This window comes from Musa acuminata, chromosome BXJ3-7 (genome assembly GCF_036884655.1).
Source record: "Musa acuminata AAA Group cultivar baxijiao chromosome BXJ3-7, Cavendish_Baxijiao_AAA, whole genome shotgun sequence".
NCBI classification, from domain to species: domain Eukaryota; kingdom Viridiplantae; phylum Streptophyta; class Magnoliopsida; order Zingiberales; family Musaceae; genus Musa; species Musa acuminata.
The window spans coordinates 27,989,958-28,005,001 of NC_088355.1; the positions used below are offsets into that span (position 1 = coordinate 27,989,958).

The 15,044-nt window shown below is 41.4% G+C and overlaps 1 protein-coding gene across 1 annotated transcript; it reads left to right on the forward strand.

The window, feature by feature from the left end:
- The first annotated feature begins 7,939 nt into the window (after positions 1-7,939).
- On the forward strand, positions 7,940-13,635 carry LOC103992054 (serine/threonine-protein kinase STN7, chloroplastic). The gene is made up of 10 exons (XM_009411633.3): positions 7,940-8,502; positions 8,582-8,671; positions 8,876-8,995; positions 9,094-9,198; positions 9,941-10,109; positions 10,208-10,301; positions 12,115-12,208; positions 12,315-12,371; positions 12,594-13,007; positions 13,300-13,635. Exons 1-10 carry the CDS (start codon positions 8,107-8,109, stop codon positions 13,456-13,458), a joined length of 1,698 nt encoding a protein of 565 aa, XP_009409908.2. The 5' UTR covers positions 7,940-8,106; the 3' UTR covers positions 13,459-13,635.
- Positions 13,636-15,044: the final 1,409 nt, after the last annotated feature.

The following is a 15,044-nucleotide window of genomic DNA, read 5'->3' on the forward strand; positions in this document are numbered from 1 at the left end:
TGCCTTCTCAACCCTTAAGAGAATGAGCGAAATCGAGTACCCTAATTCTCTTATCTATCCAGTAGAGGAGCTCTACATAGGTTCAAAGACCCTTCGAAGATATTAGAAGATAATAATTGTCAAATCCTCACCATTGGTGATCAGTGCTACTGAGAGTAGAGTATCCGCCTCATTTTTCAACAGAATGTCAATCGAAAGCGGAAGTGATGCGAATCTACTTGGAAGTGACAACTAAGTGAAAGAAGAGTCGATAAGCAAATTTTGTGTAGGAAGGACCAACAACTTTGAAAGTTTGCGAGACGATGCTCGTTAAAGCTCCAACAAGCATCCACCCAGTTCAAGCAGCATGAGGCATTTGAGAGATTGGCGCATAGTAAGGATGGTCTTTTCCTTAATCAAGAGGATCTACAGGAATCAACATGGATCAACACAATTCAGCCAACCCCACACCAGAGTCAGAGTCATTTGTGAGTTGAAGCAGCATGGCGGATCAAAGGTTCGACTACTAAAAAACAACAACAAAGAGCAATGGGAGCCAGGAGATACATTGCAGCTAGAGCAGAAGATTGAAGACTCAGCAAAGGCGAGAAGTTGTAGTGTCGGCAAAGGCTTCGATGAGGACGTCGAAGAAATAAGTGGGGGAGAATGTCATGGACAAACTTCTAAACAAGATGTTTGATGTAATGCTTATGCATGTCCGTGTCTTTTGGTATATTCATACTTTGCCTAGCATGTAGAGGGACAGCCAAAGGCTTAATAGTCCCATTTTAGTTGGGTTTGGTGATCATTTTAGGCTTGTAAATAAATGTTGTGTCATGTGGACACTTGTGAGAGATTATCGGTCTATAGTGGACCATTTTACCCTTTGTTGTGTAACTGTTCAGAGCTTGTAAAGTATGTTTGTAATTTACATTGTCTATGAAGTGTTTTCGGAAATATTTAATTGTGGATCCCGAATGAGGCGTTTTATTTAACCCGTTCTCTCTTTTGTGGGTCCTAAGGGATATGGGAGGCTTCGGGGAGGCTGACCTTTATGAATGGACATGCAAAGGTGCTGCACGACTTAGGCAAAATCAGCTAAGTCCGTGACATCATGTTGCTTGTACTGGGTGGATGCTTGTTGGAGCTTTAACGAGTATCGCCCCGTAAACTTCTGAAGTTTTGGGTCCTTCTCCATAAAATTTGCCCATTGACTCTTCTTTCACTTAGTTGTCACTTCTAAGTAGATTCGCATCACTTATGTTTTTGATTGGCATTTCATTGGGAAATGAAGCGGACAATCTACTCTCAGTAGCACTGATCACCGTTGGTGAGGATTTGACAATTATTATCTTCTATTATCTTTGAAGGGCCTTTGAACCTGTGCAAAGCTCCTCTGCTGGATAGATAAGAGAATTTGGGTACTCGATTTCACCTATTCTCTTAAGAGTTGAGAAGGCAAAGGTTACTTACTTCCCCTACCTCCTCGAGGTTGTACTCCATGCATCGAGCTGGTTTTTGGCCTTCGCCTACTCTTTGCTCACACTTATGAAGCACTTGAAGTGTTTGCACTCCTTCTGTTGAGTTAGTTATTGTGATTCACCTTCTCAATGCTATCAAACTTCTGAAATGCAAGAAGTTTTCACACCAACTTGGAGTAATTCTCTAATAGATTTAGTCACCTCTGGGATTGTGCCGTCTTCTCCATCAACCCTGCCGCCTACTCCACTGAGTAGCAAAGGTACAGCACCGCATACTGCCTGCTTCATTCCTTGGTCGTGTACTCTTGCATGACCCGAAGTCCTTCATTTTCGGCTATCTTAATGAGAAGCTCATTGACACCGGTCTTACGAAGTTCCTTGGCCTCTGTCCTTCAGCCTTGTCTCGGTACTTGGAGTTTGCCTCTGCATGCTCCACCTCCTTGGCCCCTTTCACGACCAAGCGCTCTCCCTCTATGAGAGCAAGGGATCAATGACTTTCATGAAAATCCTGCCTCTACGGTACCATGGCACTGTCATGCCCATGACCCTACTATCCGTCGCCTCGCATCTACATCCCTTTTCTTCACGATCAGTAGATATGTCTCTGTGGCACTCCTTCGAGTCCACCTCCATTCTAACTGATGCTTGATTTTGGGTAGCTAAGTCCCTCTGGACTCGTTATTGCTTCCTTGCCCCTTTCAACCCCCTGCTTCAACACTTCTGTGTTCTCTAAGCAGCTCCCTTTAGTCGATGGAAAGACAGACTACAACTCCCATCCATGGCCTCTGCTATTGCATTATAGGGTTTGCACCGATTTTGTTCTCCTTAGCTTCCTTAGTAGCAACGTTCGCTTACTCGACTTTGTCCTCTGACTTGCCGGGCTCCCTTAAGTGAATATGGGCTTTGGAGCAGTTTAACTCTCCAGCTACTTCGATCATACCTCTGCATGATCAAGTCCCTCCCATGGGACTCATTGGTACTTGCATTTGAACTTTTCCCTTGGTGGAACACAGCCCCCATATGCTGATGACCAAGGCTTTCATCCGATGCAAAATTCGATGCATGCACGAAAGACCTGCCTCTACGGTACCATGGCCTTCACTCCTTGAATCCATAGCTCTTCTTGCCGTCGTGTTGTTCACCGAAGTGGAGCTTCCAGTAGCTCCCGATCATACCTCCGTATGATCTAGTCCCTCACGAGAATATTTCGTGTGTATCGCATTGCCACGAACTGTTTCACCACGATCCGCTACACCATGTCGCCTCCTAGTGACATCTCTATTGTATTCTGATCCTTGTGGGATGAACTCGAATTGTGATCCCTCCATGTGTGGCCTCTGCCAATATATCACAGGGTCTCTTCTACCTTCGACTTTGTTCGCTCCTTTGGCAATCGACCTTCATCCACTGACTCTTGGGTCACACCTAGATGAAGCATCGCTCTAGGACAGTCTATCGCCTAGTAGCTCTCGAAGTCCACCGACTTCGCTGAAAATGTGCACTATTGTCTGTATCTTGGGCCTCTGCCCCTACCAACACAATCTCGCTATGCACCACTTCCTACCTAGTAACTTGACTGGCAATACTATGACATATTCTTCAAGAGTACCCACCTCCATGTCCTCTTGCCCTGTGCCAAGGCCTTCTGGGCCCAACTTCGCCTCCGCAAGTTGAGTCGCCTTAGTTCCTCCATCAAATGCTTCTCTGAGATAAGGTGCATGTGCCCAGAAGCTCCTTTTGTCTTTGGCACCATGCAAGATGAGTCCGCTCCGTCAGAATGAAGGACCCATGGAATAACATGATCTTGCTCTTGCCTCTGCAAGAGTTCATATTCTTGACCTTTGTCCAAGGAAAGCACTGTACCTTCGCTCCATATTCCATCTTCTATGCTGGCTCCCTTCATGCGGCTTGGGTAGTTCGCCAAGTTACACCCAAGTTACTCCGCTCCTCATTTTTGCATTGAGTTGATGGTGGCCCTCGCGCCCACCATTCCACGGGTTAGTCCTCCCTTGAGTCCGATCTCTATGTCGACTCCAAGTGTGCCTTCATTTGTGTTGCTTTGTGTTACTCCCCCACTTGATCTTGCAATGCATCCACCAATGCATTCTCTCAAATAAGATCATGCGATGACTCCTTGCTGCTTGCTCGGTCCATTGAGCTTCATGGGATTATTGTTTGTTGAGGTACCCTCCTCAACATGTGCGATTCGTTGCACATGATTCTCCCTCTGGAGAGCCGGAACTTATCCCTCCTAGATATCTATCCTGTTAAAGCAATATCTCTCTTCATTTTGGAGACCACCATCCCCTTCGGGCTACTATGATTTGCTGAATAAACTGCGCATTATTCTACCTCCTGCAAACGCACTTGCTAGATTGTGACTCCACGTCAATACAACCCCTACTACACAACTCAAGGCCTAGCAACATGCTGAACTCACTGCATACTTTAGCTTCCTACGAACATATCCTTCACATGCTGAAGATAAAGTTTCAATGCTCCATGGTGCCGAGTTTCGGTCGCCTTGGGATGGCCGCGAACATTCCATCATCCGTATACAAGCCCATGCATGAGTACCGAATTCTTCGAGTTAGCAATTCCCCTCACCTCTATGAGCTTTACATAACTCTTTCGGTCGCTGAGCAACTCATTCCACCTTGCATGGTCTCATCCTTTACTAAGTGCCTCGCTTACCTTGAGCACCATCAAGTATAGTTGTCAACGTTGAGCCGTAGCTCAAACTCAGCCACCCCAACTTTTGTGTTCTCCACATTCTTCCAAGCTTGCCTGTTCTCATGGTGCCTCTTGTGTGAAGGGTTGGTCATTCCTTTGAATGCCAATCTTAGATGCCCGCTCCTCCGAGCGACTCCTTTTCCCTACATCTCCATGCACGTTTTCCCCTAAACGGTCGCGCATATACTGACTGCCCTCAACACAGCCCCACTAGGTCCCCCACATTTGCATGCTAAGTGTTTCTATGAGTGCTTGTCCCGCTTTGATACTATCAGTCACGGACTTAGCTAGTTTTGGCTAAGTCGTGCAGCACCCTTGTGTGTCCGTCCGCAAAGGTCAACCTCCTCGAAACCTCCCTTAGTCCCTTAGGACCTACAAAAGAGAGAAAACGGGTTAGAGAAAACGCCTCACTCAAGATCCAAAGGCAAACATTTCCGAAAACACTTCATAGACAATGCAAATTACAAACAGACTTTACAAGCTCTGAACAGTTGCACAACAAAGGGTCAAAATGGTCTATTACAGATCGAAAATCTCTCACAAGTGTTCACATGACATAACCTTTATTTACAAGCCTAAAGCGGCCACCAACCCAACTAAAATAAGACTATTAAACCTTCGGCCGTCCCTCTACATGCTATGCAAAGTATGAACATACCAAAAGACATGGACATACATAAGCATTATATCAAACATCCTGTTTAGAAGTTTGTCCGTGATACCATGATTCTACAACATTTGCTTGATGTGGCCCTCTCTAGTGCAATTAGTCGGTAACTGCAAATAAATTATCGAAACTCATCTCTTGTCAAACAATACTTACTCTCAAATTGTTGAAGTGTCGAGGAACTAAATTCATTGGTGTTCCTCATTAGTTCACTCTATACCCCGGTATTAACCCTATGATAAGGCGTATCACGTTAGCATGGTGAAAGGATATTTGGTCTGGGTAGATTGGTGAACAAAAGTTATTGCTGATAAAAAAAGCTTATTCTTGCTACAGCCACGAACAGCACGCACTGTCAACTAAAACCAGTTGTATCCTTCGTTCAACTAGTTAGGCTTACGAGGTAAAATATTGTGCATATTTGTCCGATGGTCACCACGAAAAGTTGTCGTGTTGCCTTGCAACCCTTTGATACTCAAGTCAAAAGATACTCCATCTTGGAGGAGAGAAATCAATCATGGGGGTTTTACAAGCGAGGGATGCCCTCGAGTTTTCATCCCTTATAAAAAAAAAAGGCAAATAATAAGCACGTCAGAGGAAATATGGGGTGTGACTATTAAAGTCCTTGACAAATACATTTTAGTGTCCCTCATCGTCTAAGCACGAAATAATCACAACAGTAGACTTACAATATGAAAAAGATCGCTAATTTCTTTTCACGTCAGGAGTCATACTAATAGATATTTGTCACAACGCTAAACTAGTCTGTCAACTTTTTCGTGACAATACGCCGATAAATCGGCTAACACATCTTCTTTAATCCAAGTAGGAGGCGATGCTACTTCAGCAACCATGAACAGAAACAAAAACAAGCTAGTGTTCTTAGTAGATTTAATCAAACTCCAGAAAACTTTAGAACCATTACCACTGTCCTCACACTGTCGGGGAAGGCAGTCAAATTGTTGTTAGATTAATGATATTGATGCAAGTGCTAAGTGTTCTCCAGCTGTTGTTGCTGGGGGTTGTGAGCTCTCTTTTCTGGGAGTCAGTAAACAAAAAACTTCCTTCCAAACGAAATCCCAATGGCTGTACTTGTGGTCACGAGCTTGCCTTGCTTGCTTTAGTTTTATCAATTACAACAGCTGATGACTCGTCGGATCTCAGCGATCAACTAATAGTTTCACTGTGAATGGTGAAGAAGGTAAAGATCATCTACTATTTCTGGTGTTGTTAGGAGCACTCTTTCTTTCCAGTGCTGATGGCTCATCTGCAGTTAGAAGCAAGTGGAATGATTGCTTTGTTGTTAGTTCAAGTGGAATGTTGCTTTGTTGTTAGTTCGACTGGTCCTCCGCTGCTCATCTACACCAGATCAATTCCATGTCTTGTTCTACCCCAACAATATCAGATTATCCGAACCATAGTCTTCTCCAACGAAATCATTTCGGCCACCCTCTGCTACCTGATTCTACAAAGATCTCTCCCTCCCTCATGATTCAGCTTGTTGGTTGTTTGCACACTCTCATGGTCAAAGATGTAAGACATGGATTAAACTACACGAGAATTGAGAGCTTTGTCCCCTGAAAACTCATCAAGCAACGTGAAGTGGGGAAGAAGTACACATGCTCGAGTGGTGGCAGCTCATGCACGCTACTCCTGCATGCCTGCTTCGCTGTTCCTCGAGTCGACAGCGGCTTCGGATGTTGGACCGGCGCACTCCCCCCCACCCTCTATAAAAAAGCCTCAACCCTTCGTCATTGGCCAGCAAGCCATTTCGTCAAGCATCTGCCGCCCCCACCAAGAGCAGCTCAAGACGGTGCAACTCTCCCATTAGCTTCCATGGCCGGCATGAAGATGAGCAGCCATGGAAGAGTGTCCCAGAGGGGAGGACTCAGCAGAATGCTGAGAGAGCAGAAGGCCAAACTATACATCATAAGGCGCTGCATCGTCATGCTCCTTTGCTGGCATGACTAGCCAACAACCCATCTCCTCCTCTTTGTCTCGTCTCTTCCTTTTTCCCTGCCATTCACTGGTGGTGGAGTTTTGGTTGATCCCTCACTGTACATATGCATAGAGATGGCAAATCTGTAGCGTAGGATGATGACCTTGGTCTTGTTTCTTCTTCCCGAGATGTCCTCCTTTTTTTTCTTGCCCTGGGCGCTGGCGCGCAATCAAATTGTCTCTAACTTCCGTCAAGGGATCTCAGGAAGGAATTAATGCACCTGTTGTTCAATTCGCATATGTTCGATCACTTTTTCTTCTTGGATTGTTTGAAACAATGAGCTCCTTCAAACATGTTTGTGAGCACAATCCATTGACTTGGCTTCCTGTGATTGAATCTGGATGGAATGGAAATAATGGCTTGTGAGATACATATTCATTTTGTCATTGTGTTGGTGTGAAACTTTTAGTTAGAGCATCACAAAATAGCTCGCACTCACATGGTTGGACAAAAACAAGCCTGAGTTGGCTATCAGATTTCATTTTCTGTGGCTGTTCTTCCCATTTTATAGTATGATGACGTCAAGTTCCACATGGTGGTTTCCTTCCTAAGCCAATTACAAACATAATGTATAGCCTTATCGCTATAAGGAAATATATTATTTCTAACACAAACCTTAATTAATCAAGACTAAAGGAGTAATTTTAATGTTGCTAATGTATCTCCCTAAATCAAAGCAATGATAACAAGATTTATTACTAATAAGTTGTCATCAATCTTCTATACTGCTAAATTTAGCTCCTCTATGCCTAAGGAATATCGATATCTATTGAAGTACCAAAATTGCCCTAATATTGTTTGCTAGTTGACTTGCCATGTGTTGAGATATAGTCTGCCAGTGATGCTGGATTTGGTTCATCCGAGAAGTGTTGTAGATATTATGATACATCCCTTTCAGAAATTAAAAGCTAGAATAAATCTCAAAGCAATGACATCCACAAGCTCTCTCACAAGGAACTCTCCCTTGTCGACCTGTAACTCCTACAGTCCTTCTCAACCACAAGCCATACTCCTCTCACTACTTCCATTGCTTGCCTTCCCACCAATTTTGGCCTACTTGTGGCCAATGGATGATCACATATTTATAAGTCAATAAATAAATAAATAAATAAATAAATAATCACACATGTATGATATACATGATTAATAATTATTTTTTTTTGTCAAAATAAAAATAAAAATCAATCCTTCCTCGGTTACGCTACCTTCTTAACGTTCGCATGACCCCCACAGAACCATAAGAAAGAATGGCCACCGCCGGCCCACTCCGCCTCGGCCTCGACCTTTCCTCCTCCTTTCTCTCTGCCCATAGGCGCCTCGGCCACAGCGGCCCGCCGAGGCAGCCTTCGCCTGTGTTGCCGGCCGGCCGGAGGGCGGCGTCGCCGGCGAGGGCGGTGGCGCATCTGCATGACCTCTTCGTCGGGGTGGGGGTGGGGCTCCCCTGCACCGTTATGGAGTGCGGCGACATCATCTACCGCAGTACCCTTCCCCGCTCCACCGGCCTCACCCTCACCGCCCCCGGCGTCGCCCTCGCCCTCGCCGCCGTCTCTTACCTCTGGGCCACCCCCGGCGTCGCCCCCGGCTTCTTTGACATGTTCGTCCTCGCCTTCGTCGAGCGCATCTTTCGCCCCACCTTCCGCAAGGTCGCGCCTTTTCTTTCCGCAAGACCTCCACCTCCGAATTCTGATGCCAAGGGTCACTTCACTTGGTTCTGTTCTGCAGGATGATTTCGTTCTCGGAAAGAAGCTTGGCGAAGGCGCCTTTGGCGTCGTCTATAAGGTCTCCTTGGCGAAGCCCAAGCACTCGATCAAGGTGTGCTCCCCTTCTTTTCCTCTGATCAAATTATGTTTTTTGGAATCCGCGACGCATTCAGTGTTGATTGGAATCTCGATTTGTTACTCTGGCTATAAAGATATCAGAATAAATAAAGTGCGTACAATTGAGTTATGGTCGTGGTCGGCCTAACTTTTGTTGTTGGGATATTGTCTTAATCCTTGTTTTTTTGGTTGTAAAAAGGAAGGTGATTTGGTGTTAAAAAAGGCCACCGAGTATGGAGCAGTGGAGATATGGATGAATGAGCGCGCGCGGCGGGCCTGCACGAGTAGTTGTGCAGATTTCCTGTACGGCTTTCTTGAGGTGTTATGCTGTGACTCTGTCGATGATCATGTTTTTTTACTTTAGATAAGGTTGTCAAAGATTGATTGTTGTGACAATTGCTGTATGTTTCTTCTCAGAGCAAATCCAAAGGGAGAGGAGGAGGCGAATACTGGCTGATTTGGCGTTTTGAGGGTGAAGATACGCTTGCGGATCTCATTCAAAGCAAAGAGTTTCCTTATAATGTCAGTCCCACTTTAAAACTATTGCTTTCTATTTCCTTTCCTTTGTTTTAAACACATGTTCTGGTGACCCTGGCCAATTAAAGAAGAGAAATTTAGGTTTCCATGGGATCCTAACTGTGCTATGATGTGTGTTCTTTAGGGGTTGCCTGTGGTTAAAGCAACGCTTTTATAAAAATTGGTAAACTTAGCAGAAGGTAGATGGATATTGCTTAGATCAATAAGTATTGAAACTTAATTTCTGGGAATAAAATTTCAAGTAGCTTTAGAGCAATCTGCCCTTTCTTTCATCTCCTACTACTAGTAATGACCATTCGGTCAACAACTTTAGGATTCGTATATGTCAAGGAAACAATGCTATAATAAATTAATAAATGTGACCAAACTAATACAGTCGAGACTTGAAAATTGTTAGACTGTTCAAAGTACTCTAGCTGAAATTTTCTTGAATTTCAAGATCTGGATCGCTTGAGCTCCTTTGCATTGTCAACTTAAGAAACAAAAGATTGAATCATCTACAGACTATTATTAAATATCATAAAGCAGTAATGCGACTACTAGATTGGTTTTGGCTTATACTGCTCCTAGCACCTGTTTCTGAAGTTGTTTGCTTAGTCATTGTTAACTTATTTTATTTGAAGGGTTTCTGAAGTTGGCATAGTTTGTTCGTAGCTGATTTTTCTTTACAACTTCTGTCATGTGCCTTGATATGTACCAGCTGTTCTTTTAATGTAAATGGCTTTAGGTAGAGGCTAAGATTCTTGGAGAAGTTCAAGATTTGCCCAAAGGGTTAGAAAGAGAGAACAAAATCATTCAAACAATCATGAGGCAACTTTTATTTGCTTTAGATGGACTTCATTCAACTGGGATTGTCCACAGAGATATTAAGCCTCAAAATGTGATTTTCTCTGAAGGTAGAAATTGTCGCGACTCATGATATAGATGTGTAAATTTGAGAAATTATGTTGTCTGATATCAACATGATGGTATCCGATCAATTGTGTTTTTGCAGGGGCTCGTACCTTCAAAATCATTGATCTAGGAGCTGCAGCAGATCTGCGAGTAGGCATAAATTACATCCCTAAGGAATTTCTTTTGGACCCACGGTACCTGCAGTTCTTTCCACCATGCATATCAAATATGTGAATCAATGTTAATTTTTTTTTTGTATATTATGGCTTTATCTTATATTTTTTAATGTTAAACTCTTGGCTTCAGAAAACTTTCTCTTGGTACTAAATTAAAGTTGATGAGTATATAATTCTTATTAATTAGCTAGTAACTTAACGATGAAATATCACCTAGAATATGACTTGACATTCTGTAAGTTTATCCATAAAAACTGCAAATGGTTAAGACTGAAGAGTGGCTCCTGAACTTTCTAAGAAAGAGGTCATCCATCATACTAGTTTCCCATGAACTTTAATGCATCTGTATGAGTCCTTTTTTAAAGAGTAGTTTCAGCTAATTTTGTGTAGTCTTATGGAGTTTTATAAACTAGCTTGGATTCGTAGTTAGATTAGAGCACTAATATCTTTTTACGTAGACATTCTTGTAAGTCCTAAAGATTATGTTTGGACTCTCGTTTTCTCTCCTCTCTTATGCTACATAAAGTAGATTAGGAGTAATTTCAATTTATATTATTTGGATGCTTAATCGCGTACTCAATTTGAGAAGCATGCATTAGAGATCATACTTTTAACATTATACCTGTATAGATGCCAACCGCTCATATAATATAGGCACTATAGGGCACCAAGGTCCTTTATCGCTCGAGGCGCTAGGCATCTTGCCTGAGTATAGCAAGAACATCAATAAAAAATTATAAGGACAAAAATAATCATTAAAGCAAGAACGTCAATCGAAATATTGGTTTTATATCACTACAAGTGTAACATAAATATTACCAAACACCAAATTACAGAAGCCTAACCAGATATCTGTAGGGCACTCAATCAAAAAATAATTATTAAAGTATCAAACTAATTCATGATCAAGGTTCATCTATGTTCTTATCTTCTCCACCACTTATTTATATCCCTCAATCGATTCTGTTTCATATAATTAATTTCCTCTTCTTCTGCATTTACTATCCTTAAACTTGATGTTTTAGCACTTATTACTCGTCTTACTTGTTGTTCAGTTGATTTCATTGTTTCTTTAATTAACAAGTATCCTTGTTCCATCATCCTATTTAAAATTGTGATCACCAGAGACCTAATACGGGCATTATTTTCCAACCAACCGTTTATTTGTATCATCAATATGATTTGGAGATATAAGACCAATATTATTCCACAACTAATGATGTTATTATACTTTATACCATTGATTATGTAATCTTTGAAATTCCAGTCGGTTTTTTCTTTTTATTAATTTTTTAAAAACGAATTTAAGTTATAATAAATATATATGGAACAAAAGGACAAGGAGAAGGTCATGTGCAAGTGGCTAGGGTCTAGAAGATCGGGCGAGATTCCTGGCAAGTGCTTGGCCATCCATGCCTCAGCTGAGGTGCACACTTTGGTGGTGCTTAATTGAAGGTGCCTCACCTAGCACCTCTCAAGGCGCTTCCTCACCTGAGCGCCCAAGCTCATCTTGACAGCACTGATTTTCACTAATTACATGGTCGCCAGTTTACCTTCTGACCATTTTTTCTTTTACCAATTGATCATGATCACATTGTTTTTGAAAGTTTTCCAACTCAGCATTTCATCTTCTTGAACCTAGGTATGGTCTCTAATTTGAAGATTGAACATAAGAGAGGCTGTGTATTTGAGATGAAATCTTGAGTTTATACTTATAAAGCTTATCTGGTCACTAAATCTTCCATTTCTTTTTCTTGCTATAATTTCAACTCGTTACTTATGACGTGTACTTCTTCTCAAGCTCTAATGCTTACCTGCCTACATCTTGCAGGTATGCTGCTCCTGAGCAGTATATTATGAGTACACAAACACCATCTGCACCCTCAGCACCAGTAGCTACAGCATTATCTCCAGTCTTGTGGCAGGTGTTTTTGGTTCATCAAGCTGCAAAAATTTATTCTTTATTCTGTTATAAAATTATTTTACTAGAAGGTTAAAGTTTATCTGTTATGGTGTTTTTCTTTTTTACAGTTGAATTTGCCTGACAGATTTGACATTTACAGTGTGGGCCTTATATTCCTGCAAATGGTAAGTACTCTAGTCAGACAAAATAATGGTTGCTGCCATGTTCTATTGTTTGGTTCAGATTCTTTTTTCATCTCAGAATCCCATTCTTTGGTCCTCTTTGATCATCATTGTAGATCTAACTAGAAGACAGAATATTATCTTTGTTGTTTTTTGTTAAAAAGCATTTTCTAAATCAAATTAAAATATTGTGACTAACTTGCTCTCACGTTTTTTCTTTTCCAGGTATTTCCATCCCTACGAACTGACAGCAGTCTTATACAATTCAACCGTCAGCTGAAGAGGTGTGGCTATGACTTGAATGCTTGGAGAAATCTAGTGGAACCTCGTGCCGGCCTAGATCTCCGTAAAGGCTTTGAACTGTTAGATTTAGATGGGGGTATCGGCTGGGAGCTCCTCACATCCATGGTCCGTTACAAAGCACGACAAAGAACAAGTGCAAAGGCTGCCTTAGCTCATCCATACTTCAACCGTGAAGGTCTTCTTGGGCTGTCCCTAATGCAAAACTTGAGGCTTCAACAGTACCGTGCAACACAAAAGGATTACAGTGAAGCTGCCAATTGGGTCATTAAGCTTATGGCCAAGTCTGGGACAGCATCAGAAGGAGGCTTCACTGAAGCACAACTTCAGGAACTGAGAGTAAGTACAGTAATTATAATATTTAATTGAACACTATACAACATAAGCTAATAATGGCATTCCATGTTTGCAATATATAACTTTTGGAGGTTAATTGAGTTATGAGGGAAAAGCTAGCACTAAGTTCAACTTGTCTATCTCAATGCATACTAATTAATCAATACTTTTCAACTAAATCACAGGACACAAATGGCTTAATAAACTGGTACTATATGAATGGTGTGTAACTAATACTTTTTCAACTCAAATTGACATAGTATTTATTTAGAGTGAACTACAATTAAATTTACAGGAAAGGGAGCCAAAGAAGGGTAGTCCTCAGCGCAATGTACTTGCATCCATTCTTCGTGTGCAAAGGAAGATCATAAAAACTCTCAATGAGAGCATGGATGAGCTGAACAGACGAAGGAAAAGTCTGTGGTGGAGCCGCTGGATTCCCAGAGAGGAGTAAGTAGAAGCAAAAGCTATCCTGTAAATCTTGTGAAGTAGTATCGTTGTTGTCTAATGTTTTTGCAAAAGAGATACATGTAAATATATGTTGTCACTACTGAGCATATGATGACAAGTTCACCTTCATTTGAAAGTTATGTAGTTGGCATGCTTGACAATATAAATTGAGGTTTATACTTGGATCTTCTTCATGAAACCTGGAAGCAATTTGTAATTTGATGATCGTGTTTATTTCCATGATGATATGTTTTGTAACTTTGTTTGTGCCTACCTAACACTTATAATCTCTCCCACCTAATCCTTCTTGGTTTGTTAATGTTGTTAGGGGTGCAAATCAGTCAGCATTTTGACAATAAAATAATAATGGGCAAATTACTTCAGAATCCCAGCCTGGTTTGTATCAATCAATAAATGATACATTTACATGTATCTTTTTTTTTTTTAAATTTACATCACTTCTTCTCCTCATCTTCCTCTTCTATTCTACCTCTTTATCTTCTTTCTTGTCTCCTCATTCTCCCCTGTATTCTTCCTCTTTTTATATGTTCTGTGCAGTACTGAACTATACTGACACATTGGTGTTACTTTGGTCTGGGCATTACTGATATCCAATTTAAATCAAATTTTAAATATAAAGTAATGTATTCTAAAGATAAAAATATATTTTAAATATCTTAAGTTACTTTTATCTTGCAGATAAATAGGACAAAGTAACATTACTGACATATTTTGAAGTTTGGGTTTTGGGTAGTTTTGGTTACATTATCACTGATGGGAATGCTTTGGACTATGTCAGTTGTGTTGTCATTAGAAAGAGTACTTCAGGTAGTGTTGATCGTGTTAATCAAAGGGAGTGCTTCAAGCCGTGTCAATCAGGTAGTGTTGATCGTGTTAATCAAAGGGAGTGCTTCAAGCCGTGTCAATCATGTTATCATCAAACAAAGTACTTTGAATTGTATAGTGTTGATCGTGTTAATCAAAGGGAGTGCTTCAAGCCGTGTCAATCATATTATCATCAAACGAAGTACTTTGAATTGTATCGATCGCTTTGTTGTCAAAAATAGTGCTTTTGTACCATGTCGGTCAAGGTTACATTTTGGGTCATGTTGGCCGAATTGTTAGACTTGATGTTGGACTTAGGGTTTGAGGTGGCATCCAACTAGAAAATGTAGTTCTCTTTGTGCATCTTGTCCACTCATGTGAGATGTCATTGTTGCTTGATTCGACATGTCGTTTGATTCGACATGTCGTTTGATTCGAAATGTCGTTTTGACAGTTGTATTATATTTGCCTAGATTTGATTATTGACATCCCACAATGATGGCACGATAACTTTCTTATATAGCCTCTCCATGGGCTTCCATGTGTCGGGTATCATAGTCGAACGATTGCTTGGGATAGCCCAATGATCGTCTTTAACTGCTATAAATAGTGGGTTGATCTCATTTGCTACCCAACACCTTTAATTGATTCAAATTACACTTAGGCTTTTCCGAGACTTTAACTTTCAAACTAAGGTTTGAATGCCTTCAAACTCTTCTTCCTCTTCTTGTGGTTAGGACTCATATGGGTTGCCGATTCTATCAC

Excerpts from the sequence above, each read along its gene's own strand:
- LOC103992054 (XM_009411633.3), top strand. The coding sequence starts at position 8,107 with ATGGCCACCGCCGGCCCACTCCGCCTCGGCCTCGACCTTTCCTCCTCC. Across the intron at positions 10,110-10,207 it reads AAATGTGATTTTCTCTGAAG|GGGCTCGTACCTTCAAAATC; the intron begins GTAGAAATTGTC and ends GTGTTTTTGCAG. Across the intron at positions 10,302-12,114 it reads GAATTTCTTTTGGACCCACG|GTATGCTGCTCCTGAGCAGT; the intron begins GTACCTGCAGTT and ends TACATCTTGCAG.